Raw genomic sequence first — 21,316 nt, forward strand, 5'->3', positions numbered from 1 at the left:
GCCTCCCCACTGACCCTGTAATTAAACACAGACTGCAAAGCCTCATTCTGCTGGAAGACCAGAATCTTCTCTCCAGTTCAGGAAAGAAAACAGAACATGCTGAACTTGTGAAGAAGGGATGGAGTACCCTCTGGTCCATTGGTTGTAGCATGCTGCGCCATGCTTCAAGGGTTGGCTAGAACAGCCTGCCCTGAACTACTAAGGCCACATGTCACATCCCCGCCCCTCCCTGGATAACATCCTAGAGTCAGTGTTGGTGACTAGATGGGAAGTGGGATGATAGATTCATGCTCAATCAAGTCACTGGACCCAAGTTCAGGATCCAAGTTCTTCAGATACCTACAGGGTTAGGTATCTCTCAAGTTCACATTTTGAACAGCCGGTTGGGTGCCAGTGGCTGCTTTTGTCCCATCCCCTGTCCCCAGTCCTGGAACTGACCTCATTTTTGACATCTTGGACCTCTGAGTTTGACTGAAGTCAGAACCTACAGATTCTTAGTGGTGAGTTTGACAGTTTAGTACCGACTGTCAACCTGACAGAATCTAGCCTCACCTAGATAGAAGACAAGCCTCTGGGCATGCCCGTGAGGGTCAGGTGAGGAGGGAAGACCGACCCTGAATGTGGGTGACCTCTTTCTATGAGTTGGTGTCCAAGGCTGAATCAGAAGAGGAAAGCGGAGCTGAGCACCAGAATATCCATCTGTCTCCACTTCCTGACGGTGGACCAGCTGCCTCGCCTTCCACAAGGAATCGCTTCCTCTTAAACCAAAACCCAAACAAACCACTTTCTTCCTCGAGTCACTTCAGCCATGAGAAGAGTAACTGATACAGTGGGGAAGTCCCACATTTCCTCTGAAATTGGAGAAGCCATGAGAACCCATGAGGGCTCAGTGGGGTAGCTGGGACTCTTTGATTTTCAAAGCCAAACACAAACTGTAAGACCTCATTCAGCCAAGATCCTGGCAGCACCGGCTCTGCATCCTCCTCAACGGTCTTGCAGAACAAGGGAAACAACCCGAGATTCCTTCCAACAAAGCCATAGTTTAAACAGAGCGGTGTTGTATAAACACTCCCTCTCGACTTTCATACACGTGCATGACTAACACCATCATGTGTGTCAGGAGACCTGGGAGGAATTCAAGTCACACAGGTCAGACACAGTTCACCTGTTCCTTCCAACAGCTTGAATGATGCAAGTCAAAGAAAGTGTGAATGGAGCCGGGGGCAATTGTGCCCTTAGAAACCTTCAGCAGGGTCAGTATCTGTATATTAACTTCTACCCCCTTCATTTCTCTTCTGCTCTCAACCAAACCACTTGTGGGGAGCCCGGTATGCAGGAAAGAAACAGAGGGAGAGAGCAAAGCAATTCACGCTGCCCATACCTGTGTGTAACCTGAGTTCCCCGTAAACTGGACATCGTCTCTTCTAAATTCTGTCGTAGGTCCGCGATGTTCTTTACTGTCCGCAGCCGCCGAGCCTCGGGATCTTCTGCTGGAGGAGCAAGGGTTAAGATCAGTCTGACGTCACTAGATCATGAGGCTCATTTATTCTTATGTTGTTTTCCCAAGACAGGGTTTCAGGGTGTCTCTGTGTAGCCATGGCTGGCCTGAAACTTGCTTTGTAGACTAGGCTGGCCTTAAACACAGAGATCTGTCTGCCTCTGCCTCCTGAGTGCTGGGATTAAAGGCATGCACTAGCATGCCTGGCTACAAGATGAGATTTTTTTTTAAGATTTATTTATTTATTTATTATGTATACAGTGTTCTGTCTGTCTGTATGCTTGCTGGCCAGAAGAGGGCACCAGATCTAATTACAGATGACTGTGAGCCACCATGTGGTTGCTGGGAATTGAACTCAGGACCTCTGGAAGAGCAGTCAGTGCTCTTAACCTCTGAGCCATCTCTCCAGTCCGATCATGAGATTTTTAAGAAAGAACAGCAACCAAGTCAGGGATGATAATGCTAATCTATGTCCAGCATTTGTTGTGGGTGATTAGTAAGGATTGAGGATGTATGTATGTATGTATGGACAGATGGATGAATTCGTCAGTATGTGTGTATAGTTATATAGATGCATGCATGCATGGATAGATCTGAGGAGATATATACACACACGCACATGCACACACACAGATGAATGGATACTCCAATGAAAGGGTTCCTTCTGAAGGCATGCCTCTAAGACTGACCATGCCTCCAAGACCACTATTCTACACATAAGAAAATTTAATGCCTTTTATTTCTCTGGGTAATACATGTTCTTCCCAAACTACCTGCATTTGCTCATCACTGCCAATCTCCAGGGAAGGCCTCCCTCCCCATTACTTCTAGCATGTGTGTTGTTGACCAGCAGCTGCATCGTCAGTTGTGGAGAAGTTGCTCTTCCCCATCTTCTGATTCCATACCTCTGAAATGAGCATGGCCATAGCACCCGTCTCCAAATCCAGTAGAAACACAGGCTAGAGCCTTCAGCACCCTTTGTACGATGCCCATCAAAGCCTCAACACAGCCTGCATTCCCATGTCTGAGTAGAACCCACACTGGTTCCCGTGGGTTTCACACAAGAAACAGCACACACAGGATGAGAAGCTGCGTGCCTCTCGACGCAGTTTTGCTTTGTGATCTTTCACTACTCTCTTTCATTTGGCCTCGCCGGGGAGCAAAGGAGATTCAATGATTAAAGAAATGAAGGATGGTCTAGAGAGACGGCTCAGTGGTTAAGAGCATCTGTTGCTTTTGCAGAGACTTGAGTCTGATGATTAGCATCTGCAAGGTGCCTTACAACTGTCCACAAATCTAGTCCCAGGAGAACTGATTCCCTCTGGTCTCTGCGGGCACCAGGCAAAAGCACTCATACACATAAAGAAATTTAAAACAGGAAAAAATAAGAAATCTCCCTAGAGAAAATCAAACATGTGGGCTGGAGAGATGGCTCAGAGGTTAAGAACACTGGCTTCCAGAGGTCCTGAGTTCAATTCCCAGCAACCACATGGAAGCTCATAACTGTCTATAATGAGATCTGGTGCCCTCTTCTGACAGATCACTGTATGCATAATAAAAAAAAAATAAATCTTTAAAGAAAAGAAAAGCTGTGACTTCAGGAGTCCCTGCACAGTTAGTTTCTTTCTTTCTTTCTCTCTCTCTCTCTCTCTCTCTCTCTCTCTCTCTCTCTCTCTCTCTCTTTCTTTCTTTCTTGATTTTATTTATTTATTATGTATACAACATTCTGCCTCCATGTATGCTTGCATGCCAGAAGAGGGCACTAGACCTCATTACAGATGGTTGTGAGCCACCATGTGGTTGCTGGGAATTGAACTCAGGACCTCTGGAAGAACAGTCAGCGCTCTTAACCACTGAGCCATCTCTCCAGCCCCCCCTGCACAGTTTCTTTAAAAAAAAAAAAGAAAAGAAAAGAAAACATGTGACAGTAGCAAGTAGGATTTACATTAGACATTGAGTAGAACTTCCGACCAAGATTTCTAATGGAACAGCTGTCACCTAAGAAAGGTCACAGAATTAAGCTTCACCCCTGAGATAGGTACCAAGTTCCTTGGCCTTGCACTGGGAGTTCCTGGAGTGTAGGGGTAGAAAAAGGTCAGCCACATGATTATCATAAAAGATTTATTTATTTATTTATTTATTTATTTATTTATTTATTTATTTATTTATTTATTTTCAAGACAGGGTATCTCTGTGTAGCCCTGGCTGCCCTGGAACTCACTCTATAGCCCAGGTTGGCCTCGAACTCACAGAGATCTGCCTGCTTCCGCCTCCGGAGTGCTGGGATTAAAGGCTTGCACCACCACTGCTTGGCTATAGAAGATATTTACTAGAGCAAAATGTCTAGATTAGAAGTACAGCTCTTTTTAATTTTCTACCCCCTTTAATCCAGAGAAATTCGGGAGAAGTTTTTCTCTTATTTGAACTGTGCTCAAACTTGAATTTACCAGCCAAATCTTTAAAGTATGTGTGCTTGCACACGCTAGTGTATAGGTAAGAAACTTTGAATTCTGGATGTCTCAGCAGTACAGTGTACCAGCTACTCTTGCAGAAGACATGAGCTGTTTCCAGCACCTACATGGCAGCTTACAGCCTGTAACTCCAGTTCCAAAAGATCCAGTGCCCTCTTCTGGACATCATAGGCACCAGGCACACACATGGTGCACAGACACACACACAGGCAAAACATAGATCTTCAAATATATTTAAAAAGATAATCATGGGGGGCTAAAGAGATGGCTCAGTGGTTAAGAGCATTGCCTGCTCTTCCAAAGGTACTGAGTTCAAATCCCAGCAACCACATGGTGGATCACAACCATTTGTAGTGAGGTCTGGTGCCCTCTTCTGGCCTACAGGCAGAATATTGTATACATAATAAATAAAATAAATATTTAAAAAAAGGATAATCATGGTTTATATGTAGACTAGAGGAGGAGCTGATGGATAGGACACACCCAAAATGAATTCCAAATCTATTTCTGATTTTCTTTTTTATCTCCATACTGTAACATCATGGCTGGGGTGGATAGATCAGTGAGTGATAAAGTGCTTGTTGTCCAAGTGTAAAGACCAGAGTTTAGACCCCACAAACTCACATAATAGTCAAGCCTATAATCCCAGCACTTGAGAGCCAGAGGCAGAGGACACCAGGCAAGCTGGCTAGCTAGAGCAATGGGAGACCCTGTCTCCATAAATAATGGAGAAAGATCAAGGGAGGTGCCTGACAAATCTAATATTTTAGAGTTCTAAATTTTGTTGAGAAGCAACTGCAGATGAAGGACAAACAGGGTGACTCAAAGTTGAGCATTAAAGCAGTTCAGGGTCCAAACACGAGATGTCCTGACAAGTTAGAGATTTAGTGACAGTTCTGGGGAAGACGGAAGAGGCTGTGCAAGAGAAAAGGAAGGAAAGGGAAGACGTAAATTGGTGACACAAGGGAGCAATACTGCTCAGCGCCAGCGCCATGACATTAGCCTGCCTAGCAGGTGCCTGTATGAAAGGCTTCCCCACCAACAGCCACACAACCCAGGGCTCATACTCACCAGTGAGTTCCTCCAGAGCAGGCTGTCCACTCTTGGTGTAGTGGCTGGGCTCCATGCTCACCCCCGCTGAGCTGGACTCTGCCGTGACATTCCCCTCGGTGTCTGTCTGGGACCTTTCCATACAAATCAGAGCAGACACCGTCATCAGGAGTGGAAACCATCACATCTGCACTGCTTGCCATGGCCTGCCAGGCTAGCAGCTGTGGGACAGAATGGGCCAGCAGACTGACGCTAAATAATTCAACAGCCACACGTGGAGAGAGCGACTGAACTCAGAAAGATGAAACACGCAAAGCCCAAAAGGAAGGTCTGCGATTTCTGGACGGGAACTGATTTCCCAAGTCAGCCTCGAGATCCAACCAGACACATGGCTGGGTAGTCTGGACATTAAACTCAGGTCAAAAAGTCACAGGTAAGGGGCCACAGCACCAGCAAGCAAAGCCTAAAGATGACACCACTGACAGTCCCCTCACCTCACGATCTGCCTGACATGGCTCTCTGTAATGGGGGATGCGAAGCAGAATAGGAGTGGGTGCCAAGCGGCTGTGTCTGCCCTCCAGGTTTCTGATTCACAGCTTAGATGCTCTGACATGAAAGGTCTCATTGATCATTATTTCAACACTTGACTGAAATATGTACTTTCCCAACCCTTCTCCCATGCCCTTATTTGTCGAGCAAACTGAACCAATGTTTGGTTTGCAAGGGAGGTTTCTGGCCACAACTGTCTTGTCACAGACCTGTGACATTAGTTTATTGGCATCTAGGGCTGGATTGATCCAGCTGCTTTTCACTACCAGGGAAAAGAATGAACCCCTCTCCCCCATTTTTGTTGTTGTTGTTGGGGAGTAAGCCCAAGGGCCTTATGCATGCATGGTATGTGTTCTAGCATGTTTTAGGAAGGGGCAATATCCCCACCCCCAAGAACACACCAAAAGTGTAGATGTATTGTGTGAGATAAACTGCTAACTTCAGACCCCCACCGTTCTCTTCTCCTCTCCCTCCCACTGAAGCTATCTATTGCAGTTCCGGTAGCCACCCCCTTTAGAGGTCTCTCATTATCCCAGTGCCCTTATTTAGCCCACGGCCAGAGTTTGAGCTCTCATCATCCACTTGGGATTTATGAAGGCTCTAAAACAGACACACTACCTCTAGCCAAGAGACAATGTAAGTGAAAGGTAGATAGGTATACAGCTAGCCCTCAGATGTACTGCTAAAGGGTTGCATAGTAATTAAAAAAAAAAATAAATTAGCTCTCTTTCTCTCTCTCTCTAAGGGGGACTTTCTACATAGTCCTGGTTGTCTACTCACTATATAGACCAAGCTGACCTAGAACTCACAGAGATCCGCCCATCTCTACCACTAGAGTACAGGGATTAAAGGCGTGTGCTACCACACCTGGTAAATCAACTCATCACTTAAAGTTTGTGAGATTTTGGAGCTGGAGAGATAGCTCAGCAGTAAAGAGTGCATACTGCTCTTGCAGAGGACCCCAGTTCAATTTCCTACACCCACAATGCGTAGCTCACAATTGCCTCTAACTCCAGATCCAGGGGCATCTAAGGCCTCTGGCCTTCACAGGCACCTGGAATCGCATGCCCATCTTCCCCCACACATGCATGTTTAAAAATAATAAGAATGACTTTAAAATTTGGGTGATTTCACACAAGAAACCAGCTGGATTTCTCCCTTCATCCTGTGGAAAGAAAGATCTGGAGCTACTGAGCCCAGTCTTGTAGGGCGCCACCTACTGGTACCCAGCAGTGGCTGCGCCCTCTACAGGAGCAGGATACTTGTGTGTGTTGCTACTGCCCTGTTCTTCTGAACTCAGGCGCGTTCTGCATTGCGCCTGCTGTCATCCGACACAATGCCAACAAACCCTGCCTGGAACAGCTGGGCTTAGGCTTGAGACATTGTCTATTGTGAACTACAGTTCTCTTACTGTACATGTAAAGATTTCTGTTTTAAAAAATGTTTGATAGATTTATTTTACATGCATGACATGTATGAGTGCTTTGCCTGCATGTATGTATGTATGCATGTATGTATGTATGAGCACTATATATTTGCAGTGCTCACAGAGGCCAGAAAAAGCATCAAATGCCCTAGAACTGAAGTTATAGATAGCTGTAAACCACCATGTGGGTGCTGGGGACCAAACCCAGGTTCTCTGCAAGAGTGGCCAGTGCTCTTAACAGCTGAAACATTGCTGCAGCACCAAGAATCCTTGACTTAGAGAGCAGGACGGATTTGTCTTTTGTTTATTGGTTGGTTTTTTTTTTTTTGTTTGTTTTTTTTTTTGAGACAGAAATGCTCCCTGGCTGTCCTAGAACTCGTTCTGTACACCAGGCTGACCTTGAACTCGCTGAGATCCTCCTGCCTCTGCCTCTGGAGTGCTGGGATTACAGGCATGCATCACCACCACCAGGCCAGACTTGGTTTTAAACACAGGTTCCTTTAATTACCAGCTCTGTGATTTGGAACAAATTTCCTAGTCTAACCCTCAATTACCTGTGTGTAGAATTGGGATTTTAAAAGCAAGCTAGTTCACAAAGCTGGGATGACTCAGGAGACTAGGTTCCAGAAGACCGTTAGCTGGGTCTCTGCACACACATGGTTCACAAGCAATCGCTAGCTGTCACTGTAGCCAGTGCCTAAGACCACAATGGGTAACACAGGGCAGGGTGCAGGTCCAGTTCCTATCCAGGACTCTTCCCAGTCCTTCACAGGCTCCTTCAAAGAGGAGTCCAGCATCTGGGAGTTTCCCTTCTTCCTGCTCCTCTCACATTAGTCATGAGAAACCGTTCCTCCCATAGGAAAGCTTGAAATAATAATAATAATTAAGAAGACAGGCATTTGCATTAGAGTCTGCCAAAGAACTCAGTCAAAACAGACAGAGTCACACTGATGGGGATCAAACACTCACACATTTTAATTTGACTAGTCCAAAAGTTGTCGAGTAGCCTGAGCGGGCTTCACCTCGATGCTGAATGATGCTAGGATTGTAACAATCTCACGGGGAGCTGTTCCATCAGCTGTTCCACGCTTCAGAGAGCAATTCCTGAGAAGCCGTGCAGGCAGCCGCACCGGCAGCCGCACCACGACTCTACTGAAAAAAGGCCTGGTGCTCTTCCCAGCACCATTAGCTGAGCTGACAACTCGACTGAATAATATAGAACTGGCTGCCAATCAAAAGAGATGGCGATGATGCTCACTCAAGGGGGAAGAGGGCGGAAGAGAGTGAGCGTGGGAGCCTGGCACCATCCCCTGACTGCACGGATGCTGGCTAGCTTTCTCCTGACGTCTCTAGTGGCTGGAAGTATGAGTTCACAGGACCACACTTCAGGTAGGGAGAGAGGGAAGCTCTTTGGGAAGCCACACAAATATAAGAAGTTGAAAGTATGGGTGAGAATGCACACACCTGGGCTTACGCAAATGCACCTATGTGAACATGCATTTGCATTTGGTGCATGGACGTGTAATTATGTCTTACTTATGTACAACTGTCGACTTGGACATACTGAGTGTGTGCACACGGCTCTGAGCCTGTGTTTTGGGAGAGAGCTGCAGACGAAGGGGACAGAATGGGACACGACTACTTTGGTATATGCACAGGTGTCAGGGGCCTAGCTGTGAGGCGTGGTCAAGCACACCATTCCTGTCCAGCATAGAACCAGGGCCAGCTCTGTGAACCAAGCTCTCAGCCCCCTTTTCAGTGGTACAGGGGCTTCCATGAGTCTCGAGTGCCCATTTCAGCATGGGTGTGTGGTATGGCAAAGCAGAGTGGATCTCGGACAGAACAGCAAGGAGCGTGTAGCTCCTGGTTCCACACGGACTGCTGGGGTTCTACAGAGGTCCCAACAGGGCTACAGAAACAGGAAAAGGTCAGCAGGCTTCATCCTAATACAATAGTCCTTTTTCTACAATGGCCCTTATCAATCAATTTTTCCTTCGTCTCTTCTCAGAAAGTCTCAGCAGGTAGCAGGGACTGTGGGACTCGGGAAGTTCAAGGTCAATGCTGCCATAAGAAATCTTACTTACATAGCTTAGGTTACAGCTCACTTTGGGTAACACCAATCTGACTACCCTGCATAGTCAGGTCTACAAGCTTAAAGTGTTACTGAAATGCCCTGGTCCCCACAGGCCTGGTGATGCCTCCTCATCCTGGGCTCAGCTCACAAAGTCCCCCACCTCAACACTGTCTTGCTATAGTGGTTGTCCACTTGAGTGCACCAGGATGGAACTATGTGTTTCATTGGCTATTGGCTTACATGCTCCTGGACCCTGCACTGGCAGAGCCAGAAGCCAGGGTCTTTACCCAGGGGGAGCAGGTGCTGTCTTACCTGTACAGGAAAGGTGCAACTGTGGCTGTGTTGGGATGGTTGTATTGCTGCTGAGGCTGAGGTAGCTGAACACTGACGGTATTGCTTCCAGTGGTCTGGGTGGTCCCAACAGAGCCACTGACAGTTTGACTGCTGATGCTGTGGTTCAGAGTGGTCCCACCGGGGCCTTTTCCCTCTGAGGATGCCAAGCTGGAGGAGGAGCTGGAGTGTCTGCTGTCCAGCTGGGGCTTCTGTGGGGGAAGCCCTGAGCTCAGCTTCCCTCGGCTCCGCTCTCCTTCCTTGGGAGGTATGGGGGCACTTGGGGACTTCCCAGGCATGTTCTTCATTCCTGGTTTTGGTATTCCACTGTGGGATGGAGCTGTGGCCTCCTTCTTGGTGCTGTTGAGCTTCCCACCTTTGGGGATAAAGCTGGCAATCTTGGAGGACTTTTTTGGCATCTCAGTCACAACCACCCCACTGAGCTCTTCCTTGGGTTCCTCCTTGAGGTCAGGCCGGTCAGTCACGGAAACTCTCTTGGTAAAGTCCTTGCCCTTCTCCTTTTCCTTCTCCTTCTCCCGTTGCTGTTTCTCCTTCTCTTTCTCGCTGCCCTTCGGGGAGCTCTTCTTGTTGGTAAGCGCCCTGCTGAAAGTTCGCTGCGCGATGCCCTTGAGAGCAATCTTGGGGCTGCTGGACGCAGGCCCTGCAGTAGAGAGTGCCCTGCTAGTAGCCTCCAACTCTTCGCTCTCTTCAAAGCTGGGCAGGATCTCCAATCGTTCACAGCTTGTGTCCCGGGACGCTGAGCCTTCACCTGCCTTAGAGCCCCCTTTACTGTTGAAAAGTTTGAGTTTTTCCAACATGGATTTCTGGTTGTTGGGGGCAGGCTTCATGGCTTCAGGTGCAGGCCTGGGGGCCTCAGGCCCAGTGGGCTTGACCGAGAGCATAGACGATGTAGCACTATGCTTCACACTGAGGGACTTGCTGCGCCAGGGCTTGGAGGTCATGCTGGGCTGGGGGATGGCTGAGGAGCAGTTAACAGGGATGGCAGGGCTGTTCTCCAAGGGAGCAGGTACATTTTCGCTCATTCCGGGATGGGAGGAGGCTGAGCTTGCCAGTGGCTCTGCGGAGACAGGGAAGGGAAAGGGACCTGAATCACACCGCTGAGCTGCACTGAAGACGCTGGAAGGTCAGGCATGGTACCTGGCCAGTCACTCCCCACCCATAAGCCCTACAGCCCCGGCTGGAGGTGTGGATTATCTGTGGTTAAACTTTAAATGCCGTTCATCCTCCTGTCGTCCCCCATGCGCTGTTCACATGGCACCTCCCCCAGCCCCAGCACATCTTGGCTGTGTCTGTTCTGTAAACACATGCCAATCTTAACAGTAACTCGCAGAGCGCAACTGAGAATGTAAATAATCCACCGAACAGGGGAAAATCCTTTACCACCACCACCTACCACTTCTGTGCTGTGTGAGGGTGCAGGAAATAATATACTTTAAATCATTTAACCCAGAATTCCATTTATGCATAATAGTCGAGATGTGTCCAACTTTTAGGAGATAACTCAGACATGAAAATGAAGCAGAAATCAATAATTTTAAATGAAAAGTTTACCAATAAAAGTTTCTAACTCCTATCAAATCTTGTAAGTTTTCTTTATGCTGACCCTGCTCTTTCTTCTCTCTCTCTTTCTCTCTCTCTTTTCCTTTTTCTTTCTTTGTGCTAGGGCTTCTATGAGCAGCTCTGGCTGTCCAGGAGCTCACCCTGTAGAACAGGCTGGTCTCGAACTCAGAGATCTGCTTGCCTTTGCCTCCCAAGTGTTGGGACTAACGGCATGCACCACTATGCCCAGTGTAAAAAATTTCACTTTGAGGCCAGGCGGTGGTGGCGCACGCCTTTAATCCCAGCACTTGGGAGGCAGAGGCAGGCAGATCTCTGTGAGTTCGAGGCCAGCCTGGTCCACAAGAGCTAGTTCCAGGACAGGCTCCAAAGCAACAGAGAAACCTTGTCTCAGAAAAAAAGAAAAAGAAAAGAAAAGAATTCATTTTGTTTTATCTTGTTCAGGAAAACAGGTGAGAAGACAAGTATCTTCTTTCTCTGCATTCGCTTGGAGAGAAAGGAGGAGGCGTTGTCTCCTCAAAACACTTACCCCCCCCCCCCAATCCCAGGGTGGGTTTGAACCACCAACCTTTCAGTTAACAGCTGAGTGTACTGACCAATGGCACGAGGAGACATTATACTGGCAGTTTCAAAGGCTTACAAACAGTGCAAACTGCTTTTAAAGAATACAATCTGAGCATGTGCACCCCCTCCCCGCCCCCCAACACACACAAGGCAAAAAAACACAGGTTATCTGAAAGTCAAGGCTTCCCCTTTGGCGCTCAATGCATGCTTCCTTGCCCACAGACTTTTCTCAGAAATCTATGAAGATATTTCCGTATAAGTGCCAGGACCATTCTGGGAAATGTGGGCTCCCCTACTACCGTTCTGTTACTCACCACAATGACCCTGACTCAGAAGCCCCCCAAACTGCAGCCCCCTTCTTCAGACGGGACTGCCATGATACATCAGTGGTTCCGATTGCCAGTAGCTGCTAGAGAAAGTGGCTGGAGGACAGAGGAAACGGCTTCCCCTGAGCCCCGGGGGGGGGGCACCCCAAAGCCTAGCCCCATCAGCTCCTTGAGAGAACACAGCTCACAAAGTCACCGTGACAGGACTTACCTAGCGGCGGCCACTTTCTCCCACAAGGATTCTCTGGGAGAAATTCTGCAAGCTGAGAGGCTGCCCTTCCAATTGTCACAAGTGTTTTCGGTTAAACTGCTCATGTTTCTAATTAACTTTTGTCATCCACAACTACTCCTGTGCCCAGAAGCCTGGCAGGATTAACGGCTGCTTCCTCAGCCACCCGCCCCCCCCCCATCTTCCTAATACCTACGTTCTGCTGCCTTCCAGCAACAGAGTAAACTGTACATACAGCGGCTTTTGATGATTTAAAAGTCAACGGCTGTCGAGGCTGGGTCAAGGCAGCCCTGTGTGGGGCGCGAGCACTGGGAGCCGGGCAGCCAGGGAACTGGCTGAGTCTGCCCACAGCTGCATGGGGAAGCCGCAGCTCTGGGTGATCCAAAGCAGACCTCCCAATGTTTTAAAACACATCCATCTTCCTGACTTACTGGGGAATTTGGATTTGGAGGGGAGGGTGCTACAGAACTCCTCTATCAAAACTCACGGGTGTTGCTGGATCTTTTCCTGGGCAGAACCACAGGCTGGCTTGCAAACGGGCTGAGGAAACCTTCCCACACCACCAGCCTGTCATAGGGTGTCCTTGGTTTGACACCACCCCCGCCCTGGAGCGGGTATCTCATGGAGATCTGGAGGCACACCACTCAGTGTATTGCTAAATGGTGTTCCTGCGCCGGGCACTTGGGAGGCAGAGGCAGGAGAATCATTGTGAGTTCAAGGACAGGCAGGGCTGTTTGTGACCATGTTCACTCATCAAAAACAGAATAACTGGGATTTGAACCCAGGTCAAACTGAACCCTGACACAGCATTCTTGGGGACACCATGGTAGTGACTTTTATTATTTGTGGTTGTTGTTAAAGGCACAGTCTTCTGCAGCCCAGGAGAGCCTTAAACTTGTTATGTAGCCGAGGATGGCCTTCTGCTTCTATGTTCGCAGTGTCTACTACCTTTGTTTGTGTGGAACTGGGAATGAACCTGGGGCTTTGGGCTTTCAGGAAAACTCTCTGTCATTCCCCAGCCCTACCACATCCTTGTAACAAGCCCACGCAGACAGTAGTGTCCAGTGCCCAGACTGTTTTCCAGACACTTCCTTTCCTCCTGCCTTATCATATACAATGGTGATATCCACAGCAGGGCCGATCATGCCACCCATCAGGAAGCAGCTGTACCACGGAAGAATCTCTCCGGCTAAAGAAACAAAGTTTCCAAGCCAGGATCACTTTTCCTAGGAAAACTGCCTTTCCCTTTACCCGGGATCATACCAGAAGCCAAGGGAAACATACAGCCATCCATCCATCTACTCACTAATCCACCCACAACCCTCCATCCTCCACACACTCACCCGCCCGCTCACTCCCCTGTGCACCCACCCTCCACCCTGACACTCATCAAGTTCATACCAGCATACACATGTCCATCAAATATTTCACATGCACCAGATGCTGTTCCAGGGACCTGGGGCACGTGTAGAACCAAAGATCTCCCTGTCTTAATGAATCTTACCATTTAGAAAAACAGGAAAGAACTCATTCATAGATCATTTGCAGGAAAATAAGTGCAAAAGAAAAGTAAGGCAGATCTGTAAGAAAGAGATTGAGCTGCATGCAGGGTCTGGAGGTCTCGCAGTTTGAGGCCAGCCTTGTCTAAGTCAGTTCTGGGCTTACATAGTGAGACCGTGTTTTCTGATACAAGGAAAGAGGACAGACTATTCCTGCTATTTCTCTGGAGTCTGTTTGGTTGTGCTCACACTGCAATTCCAAGGAGTCTCGAGGAAGCGTCATGAGGTCAAGCCATGGCCATTTTTGTTTCACAGGGAATCACACACTTTGCGTAATTCATACACTCAGCCCTTTTACTATTCTGCGTGGTAATGCATAGGGTATTTCTCTATTTTCAAATATTCTCCCTCATCAGTGTCTCTTCTGGTATTTCCTAATGGAGAAAGCTGTCTGGGGGACAAGGTTATTGTCAACCTTGTTAATTCAGAACCGCTGGTGTCCTAGGAAAGCAAGCCTAGTGGAGGGAGGGATGGGTGGGTTCTCTAAGAGAAGAGAGCCACTCTAATAGCTAACAGCTCTCGCTTTTCTTCTCATGTATATGAGCCTCCCCCTTCCTTACAGCAAAGGAATGTAAGCGGGGAACAGGAGAAAAACATACAAGAATGTTCTGGGTGTCCGATCTCCCACTGGGCCACATGGCCACTGTAGGAAGTGAGCTGCTTTATACAGCCCACAAGTGATCATTTTTGTCCTTTGGAAAGCATATTGCAACTAGCCCATGTATAAAAGAACCATTTCACGCTTATTAAACGGACATTTAAATTTCAAGTTGACTTAAAATATGACAGAGACCCACAGACAGTTCACAGATTTTATGAAAAATCACACAGGCTTGTGAGCAATACAGGTTGAAGAGACACTATTAAATCGAAAACTACTTATTTTTATATCAAATCTATTCCTTTGCCCAAGTCAGACTGACTTCAAAACTCATCTGAAAAGGCTACTTTAGACACTTGATCCATTTATGTGTTTGAAGGGCATGGAGTATATTGCTGAGAATGGCCAGGTCAGCAACAAGACTAAGCCTTGATGAGCAAAAATAAGTTTAAAATAAGAATATCATGATTCACTAAGCAGTTTGTGAACACGTATCTATCTATCTAGACGAACAGTATCAAGATGCTCTTACTACTGTGAGTTTATGTATCTGTCTGTCTGTCTGTCTCTCTGTGTGTGTGTATGTGTCTGTCTGTCTGTCTGTGTCCTGGCATGTGTATGCCATAACATGCTTGTTGACAACTTTCTCTCTATTTCCCTGTGTGTGTGTGTCCTGGCATGTACATGTCACAACATGCTTGTGAACAACTTTCTCTCTGTCTCTCTCTGTCTCTCTCTCTGTCTCTCTCTCTGTCTCTTTCTCTCTGTCTCTCTGTCTCTCTGTCTGTCTCTCTGTCTCTCTCTCTCTCTCTGTGTGTCTGTCTGTCTGTGTCCTGGCATGTGTATGGCACAACATGCTTGTTGACAACTTTCTCTTTCTCTCTGTCTCTGTCTCTCTCTCTCTTTCTCTCTGTGTGTGTGTGTGTCTGAGTCCTGGCATGTGTATGGCACACTCTGCTTGACGACAACTTTCTGAAGTTTCTTCCTTACACCACATGGGCCCTGGGGACTCAAGTAACGCCTGTGCAGCGACCTCGTTTACCTTCAAAGCCATCTCACCACCCTCCAAGACATACTCTTAATGTGCACAATAAACCCTGACACAATCTGCTCTAGTGTAATTTTTTAAAATGCTAATGCAAGGACTGTGGATAGCTCAGTGTATATAGGGCTTGTCTTCCAACCCCGGGGAACCCACTTTAAATGTCCTCAGCATGCAGGCATTCACTTATAATCTCAGGGCTAGGGATATAGAGACCATTGGCTCCCTTGCTGTCCTGGTTTGCCAGGGCAATGAGAGAATTTCTCAGAAAAGCACCAAGTGGACAGTGGTTCCTGAGAAACCACCCCTGTGGCTGTCTTCTCTTCTCCACAAGAACTCCCATACATATGTACAAGCATGCATACATGGTACGATGGGACAGCCCCTGATGGGGCTTCCTGACCCAGTGCCAGTCTGGAACTTGGTTCTACAAGACTCACCACCAACTGACAAACCACCACATAAAGGCCAAGTCTCCCCTAAAACATCACGATGCCTTTGAAGAAAAGGAAAACCTTTGGTTTTTTTTGGCAAGCAGCCTTAGACTTTTCTGACGGGAATCAAGTGCTCTAAATGGAAACACTGTGTTCTGCAAGTCCTGGGCACTTTTTCCTCTCTTCTTCAGCAAAGGCGAGCTATAGCCCAACACTCTACCATCCCCGGGGTTTCCATCAGGGAGCCGTTGGTGGTCTGATCCCGAAGCCAGTGGGCACAAAGACAGAGTGTGTCCCAGGCTGGTTCGCCTCACCTCCTATCATTGCTACTGTGACTTGAATCCTGCCCGAGGGAGATTTCCTGCCTAAATCTTCTCCAAAGCCTTTTGGGGAATGGATCTGATAATTGAGCCTGGGAAAATGTTTGCCATTTCCTATAATTTGTCAAGGTGTCAATCTTGAACACTCAGATTTCTGAGGATAACTGAAACCAGTTGAGTTATCCTAAGTGTATGTTTTCAGAACAGCTTGGGTTGGCGTCTTGATAACCCTCTGAACCACTACACCATGGAGGGCATGTGGCTGTGGCTCTGTGGCTTAGCGGTTACACAGGATTCTGGGGCTGGCTGAAGGGGCCATCACTTCACACTTAAAGCAACTATTTATTATATCATCATCATCCTCGTCATCATCGCCATCGTCATCATCATCATCATCACTAAACTTGATTTTTTTGAAACCGAGTCTCTTGCCATCCAGACTGGCCTCAACTCACTGTGTTGCTGAAGGTGACCCTGGTGACTCTGAACTCCTGTTCTTCCTGTCTCTCCCTCTCAGTGTTGGGATGACAGGTGTGCACCCCACATCTAGCTTTATTGTCTAATATCAAGGCAAACACTTGAACATAGTCTTTTTGTTGGCTGCTTCTTGGGGAGCATCCTTGCAGACAGAAGGAACAAGGGACATGAAAATGGCCATGGAGGTTGGGCAGCAGCATGGGCTGGGGTGGGAAGGAACTGGGCTTAGGACACACATGCCCACAATTACAATGGCTCCTAAAAGGTCTGAGCTGTGATGAAGATTGTGTTCTACAGATGCCAGTTCTTTAAGTTGCTTTAAAATGCATGGCCTTTCAAAATCCCCATACCGTTTTTTGTTTGTTTGTTTGCAGAAATGCAAAAGGCAAGCTTTTCTGCCTTATGAGCCACAAATTCTTCAGTTTCCCTTGTGATCTTTTCATCCTTGAGGAATAAGCAGTCCTCAATGGCTGGGACAACTACCTTGTATCCTCTTTAATATATGACAAGGTCGTTCTTGCTTTTTGAAGGCTTGTTTTGGATAAAACCCAGCGAAACTATGGGTAATGAGGTCATTTGTTTTTCTGCTGGTCGTTAAAATAACAATATAAGAAACTAAGGAAGCTTTGTTCCATTTCCAAAGCTGTGCTCACAGCTCACAGCTTCTCAGTGGGTTGACAAGGAAGCATCTTTCAAATCCCACTGATGCTGTGAAGAACTGAGAAGCCAAACGATAAAGTCGAGTTTATGTTTCACCTCTGTCTTTAAAACCAGAATCAACTCTTAAAACCTGCACCTGGCTGTCTCCCCATATCTGTTTTCACCTCCCCCTACATCCTGTACATTAAAACATGAAATTTTAAATCCTTCTAGTTATATGGATGAAGAGAAGAAACCTGGTGTTTAACTATGGCATTTGAAGAAAGAGCCCCCATCCCTATAATACATCTCCTTTTCCTGTTTTGAGACAGGGTCTCAGTTAGCACAGGATAGCCCCCAAAATACTATGTAGTCAAGGATAACCTTCAACTTCAGGTGCTGATATTTCAAGCATGTACGTATGCTGGGTTTATGTGGCACTGGAGACTGGACCCACGGCTTTATTTATGGCAGGTAAGTGTTCTATCAACTATTATACCCAAGCCAGAAAGGTACCATTAAAAACGGAAGGCATCTGTCTTCTTATCATTTGAAGCCACACCTCCTTTCTCTCTTTAACTTATTTGTTCAAAACCCCAAGAAGAAACCTTGTGCTTTAATTGCTCAAGCCATGTCTCTTTCTTGTACCATATATGGCCACAAGAAAGGACAAAATTGGCCGTGGAAAAACTGCTTCTTTTGCTTCCAAGGGTGGATGAGATTTCACAGAGAGACGAGAAACACTTTATGGGGGACAATCTCATTCCTCAGGAGGTCACTGTCCACGGCCAGCAGCTTTCTGGAAGAGTGGAACTGCTGTGTGCTGTTGTAAACACAGCCCTCTGCCACAGCTGGGCAAGAATCTTCAGGGAGACCCTTTCTCTAGCACGCCAGCCTCTCGTGTTCTATCCTGGTGTAAAGGAAGGCTTCCCACAGAAGGAGCATCCCAGCCAGTGTTAAACTGAGATACATACTTCCTGGGAAGCCAGGCAATAGCAGGCACTGGAAGCAGGAGTTTCTACTCAGGGAGATTTTAGAAAGCAGACGGCTAAATGGTGTCAAACTGTCTCCAGGACTCCTCCAGGCCTTGCTAGCACTGGGACTATCCAAAAGCTATAAAATGGTGTTTTTTCTGAATGCATTTTTTTTTTTGTCACAAACAAAATACTTGATTCTATGGGATAGTTAAGAAAAAGATCTATCATGTTAAAAATTTACTAATGAGGGGACCACCAGGTGGGATGTACAACCCAAATCAGAAAAAGAATCTGCCTACCAGGTAACAGACACTCACAGGGGAGCGAGGCAAGACAGAAAGAAGGAGAAGGTCCTGCTTCCACCTGGGATGTGGTGCAATTCACCATCAGAACACGGCTGCCCCAAACCCCACAGCAGCCAAGGCAGTGCCAACTCAGGAGCAGCGTTCAGAACAGGGAGGATGTGCCCACTACATGGTGCAGAACACGCTAGAACAACAAAAGCAAAACCTTAGGATTCTTAGAAAGTCCTCCTAGGGAAGGCCAAGTCGCTCTCTCTCCCCAAAGAGAATCTGGAATTAATGATGTCCCCAGCAAGATCCCGGCCCCTACTTTGTGACTGCGTCCAACCCTATCCGGCAGGAGCACCTGGTGAGGGTCCAACGAAGCTGCACCTGTAAGTAGCTCCCAAGTGGCTCCAGCAGTCCCAGTCCAAGCTGAGAGCATTCGCAGCTCTCCAAGGACCGGAAGCAGAATGAGGATGCTCCTAAACCTCTGTCAAGGAGGAGTGGCTGAACTGACTGAGATAGTCTGCTTGGGGGAGCAGGGGGGAGGGGGGAGCGAAGAGTGGGAAACTAGGACCAAGGCTGCCCGCTCCACCCCCATTCTGCCTGATGACACTGGACCAAACAACAGCAAAAGGTAAAGAAACAGCCTTGGGAGCAGGCCCACAAAATGAATGGAGGACACATTATAGTACTAGGTACACGGAGCATACCTAGGAACAGCAAAGGGTAGCAAGGCTGGGTCTGCCGGCAGCTGCCACTGAAGAGAACAGCCAAGCTGATTTTGCATCTCCGCTCCATGTTTCCACATAGTTCTTCTGCCACATGAGTTTGACAAAAGGTTTCCATGGTATATACATACATACACACTACACACATACACACACACACACACACAATCAATATTAATAACATTGGATATTGAAAGTGTAACAGCCAACGTTTACAGAGCATATGCTCTGTGCAGACGCTTTTTTCCTGCGGTCTTTTCATTTGCATTATTACGAAGTTATTGTGGTAGATAACAATTGTCTCATTCTACCAGTGGGGACACCGAGGCTCAGGGACTGAGCAGGGGACCTCAGGTCAAGCAGAGCAGAGATTGGTAACTTCACTGCCAAGACCACATACTTCAGCTGCACTTTCTGCTCACCTCAACTTGAGGTAAGACACAAGCCTGGGTTTGGGCTGCTGAGACGGCTCTGTAGGTAAAGGCAGCTTGCGGCCAAGCCTGATAGCCTATGCTTGACTCCTGGAACCCACAAGGAGGAAGAAGAGCGCCATTTTTTTTGCGAGCAGTTCTCTGACCTGTACTTGCCCACACATACGTATAAACATAGTAATTATTTGTTTAAAACACAAAATCAAAGCTTGGGCCCTTCTGGTCCAAGACACGGGTTTCAGAGAGTTCAGCATCATCTGCTAGGCTTTAAGGTCTTCTCTCTCAGGAAGGCAATTTTTCCCCTTCCAGGAGACTCATTTTAAAAACGGGAACGTCAAATGGTTTAGTAATAATTTAAGTATGGTTTTTGTTCTGCAGAATTTAGGACTCTGGCAAGATGTAATCTTTCTGCTTGTTATTTTTTTTTTTCTGCCAATCAAACTCAGAAGGCAACCAAAGAACTAGCTTATTGTATTCCTCAGGGGGTATCATGCAGAAAGCAAGGGCTGAATTGGGCCATTATTCACTATCTGTGATCATGTTTAGGCCAAATGTGCAGGAGCGAGAGGAAAAAAAGGGAGTCATTTATCCTCATTCTGCCAAGTACGCAGACACTCGGTGTCGGATAGATCAAATAATTTCAGGGCTTCATGGATGTCACTGATCCACACAGAACTACCAGACTTCTGAGCCTTTCGCCTGACAGTTGTCTCCTTAATGGAAAAATGGAATTCGTTTTTGGGAAGAAAAGAATATCTGCAGAGGTAGAAAACACCCGCAGAGACTGCTCAGTGGCTTGACTCGCCGCTGCACCAGGAAGCGATCCCTCCAGGTGTCTGCAGCGGGCCTGGCTGACAAGCGGAATGGGTGTTTGAAATAAAGCACTCACTTAGTGACTCTCTGTAAGGCTGATGTATCTTTTACAAATCAGATAATCATGACAAGGTGCAAAGAAAGCCGAGGGATCTCATTCTACTGCACGCTCCCCGGGCCACGCAACTCTTTGGGTCCAAGTCCAGCTTACCAGCTTAGTAACTAGCAACTTGAGTAACTTCACCCTAGAGAGGCTCCTGATCATTCATAAGCAGGGAAATAAAGCCAGATGACTGCCATTCATTGAGCGCCCAATACCGTGCTAAGTGCTTAAATCATTTCACAAATGCATCGCAAATCCTGAGTTCTGGGCTGGGAAGAGAGCTTAGTCAGTACAGCCCTTGGTCTACAGGCAGGGAGAACCTGAATTTCATACCCAGCACCCGCATTACAAAGAGCCAGCCATGATGTGTGCACCTGTAATCCCAGCACTGGGAAGCTGGCCACGGGAGCTCTCTAGGGCTCATTGGCCAGTCACCCTAAGTGAACTGATGAGTCCCAGACCAGTGACAGACCCTGTCTGAAAAGCAAACAAGGGGAACTACTTGAGGAACAAAACCGGAAATTGACCTCTGACCTCCAACCGCCGACCTCCACACACACGCAATCCCCACACCAATAAAATGAGAAAAACATAAAAATAACTCATCATTTCATACAAGCACCTTATGAACTGAGTTGACGGTGGCTCAGATGTTAGCTCCTGGCCCGTGCGAGGCTGAGTAAGACTTTTAAATGCTGAAGTCGGCTCTTCTTAGCAGGAACAGTGAGCATGGCTTTCTTCCTTTCCCACAGGGAACAAAACAGTGCAGCGGAATGCCAACACACACACACACACACACACACACACACA

General features: G+C 47.3%; 1 protein-coding gene across 11 annotated transcripts in view; it reads right to left on the reverse strand.

The window, feature by feature from the left end:
* Positions 1 to 21,316, reverse strand: part of Nav2 (neuron navigator 2) — a 625,974-nt gene that overhangs the window by 137,623 nt on the left and 467,035 nt on the right. For 9 of the 11 annotated variants that reach the window (XM_026777610.1, XM_005370352.2, XM_005370350.2 and 6 more), the window contains 3 exons: positions 9,381 to 10,476; positions 5,041 to 5,153; positions 1,382 to 1,490 (listed from right to left, as the gene is read on the reverse strand). In XM_026777610.1, the coding sequence (XP_026633411.1) occupies positions 1,382 to 1,490; positions 5,041 to 5,153; positions 9,381 to 10,476 (1,318 nt within the window). The remainder of the gene's footprint in view (positions 1 to 1,381; positions 1,491 to 5,040; positions 5,154 to 9,380; positions 10,477 to 21,316) is intronic. The other 2 variants (XM_005370351.3, XM_026777606.1) reach the window with 1 other exon arrangement.

The sequence above is a fragment of the Microtus ochrogaster genome, unplaced genomic scaffold, assembly GCF_000317375.1.
Source record: "Microtus ochrogaster isolate Prairie Vole_2 unplaced genomic scaffold, MicOch1.0 UNK76, whole genome shotgun sequence".
NCBI classification, from domain to species: Eukaryota; Metazoa; Chordata; class Mammalia; order Rodentia; family Cricetidae; genus Microtus; species Microtus ochrogaster.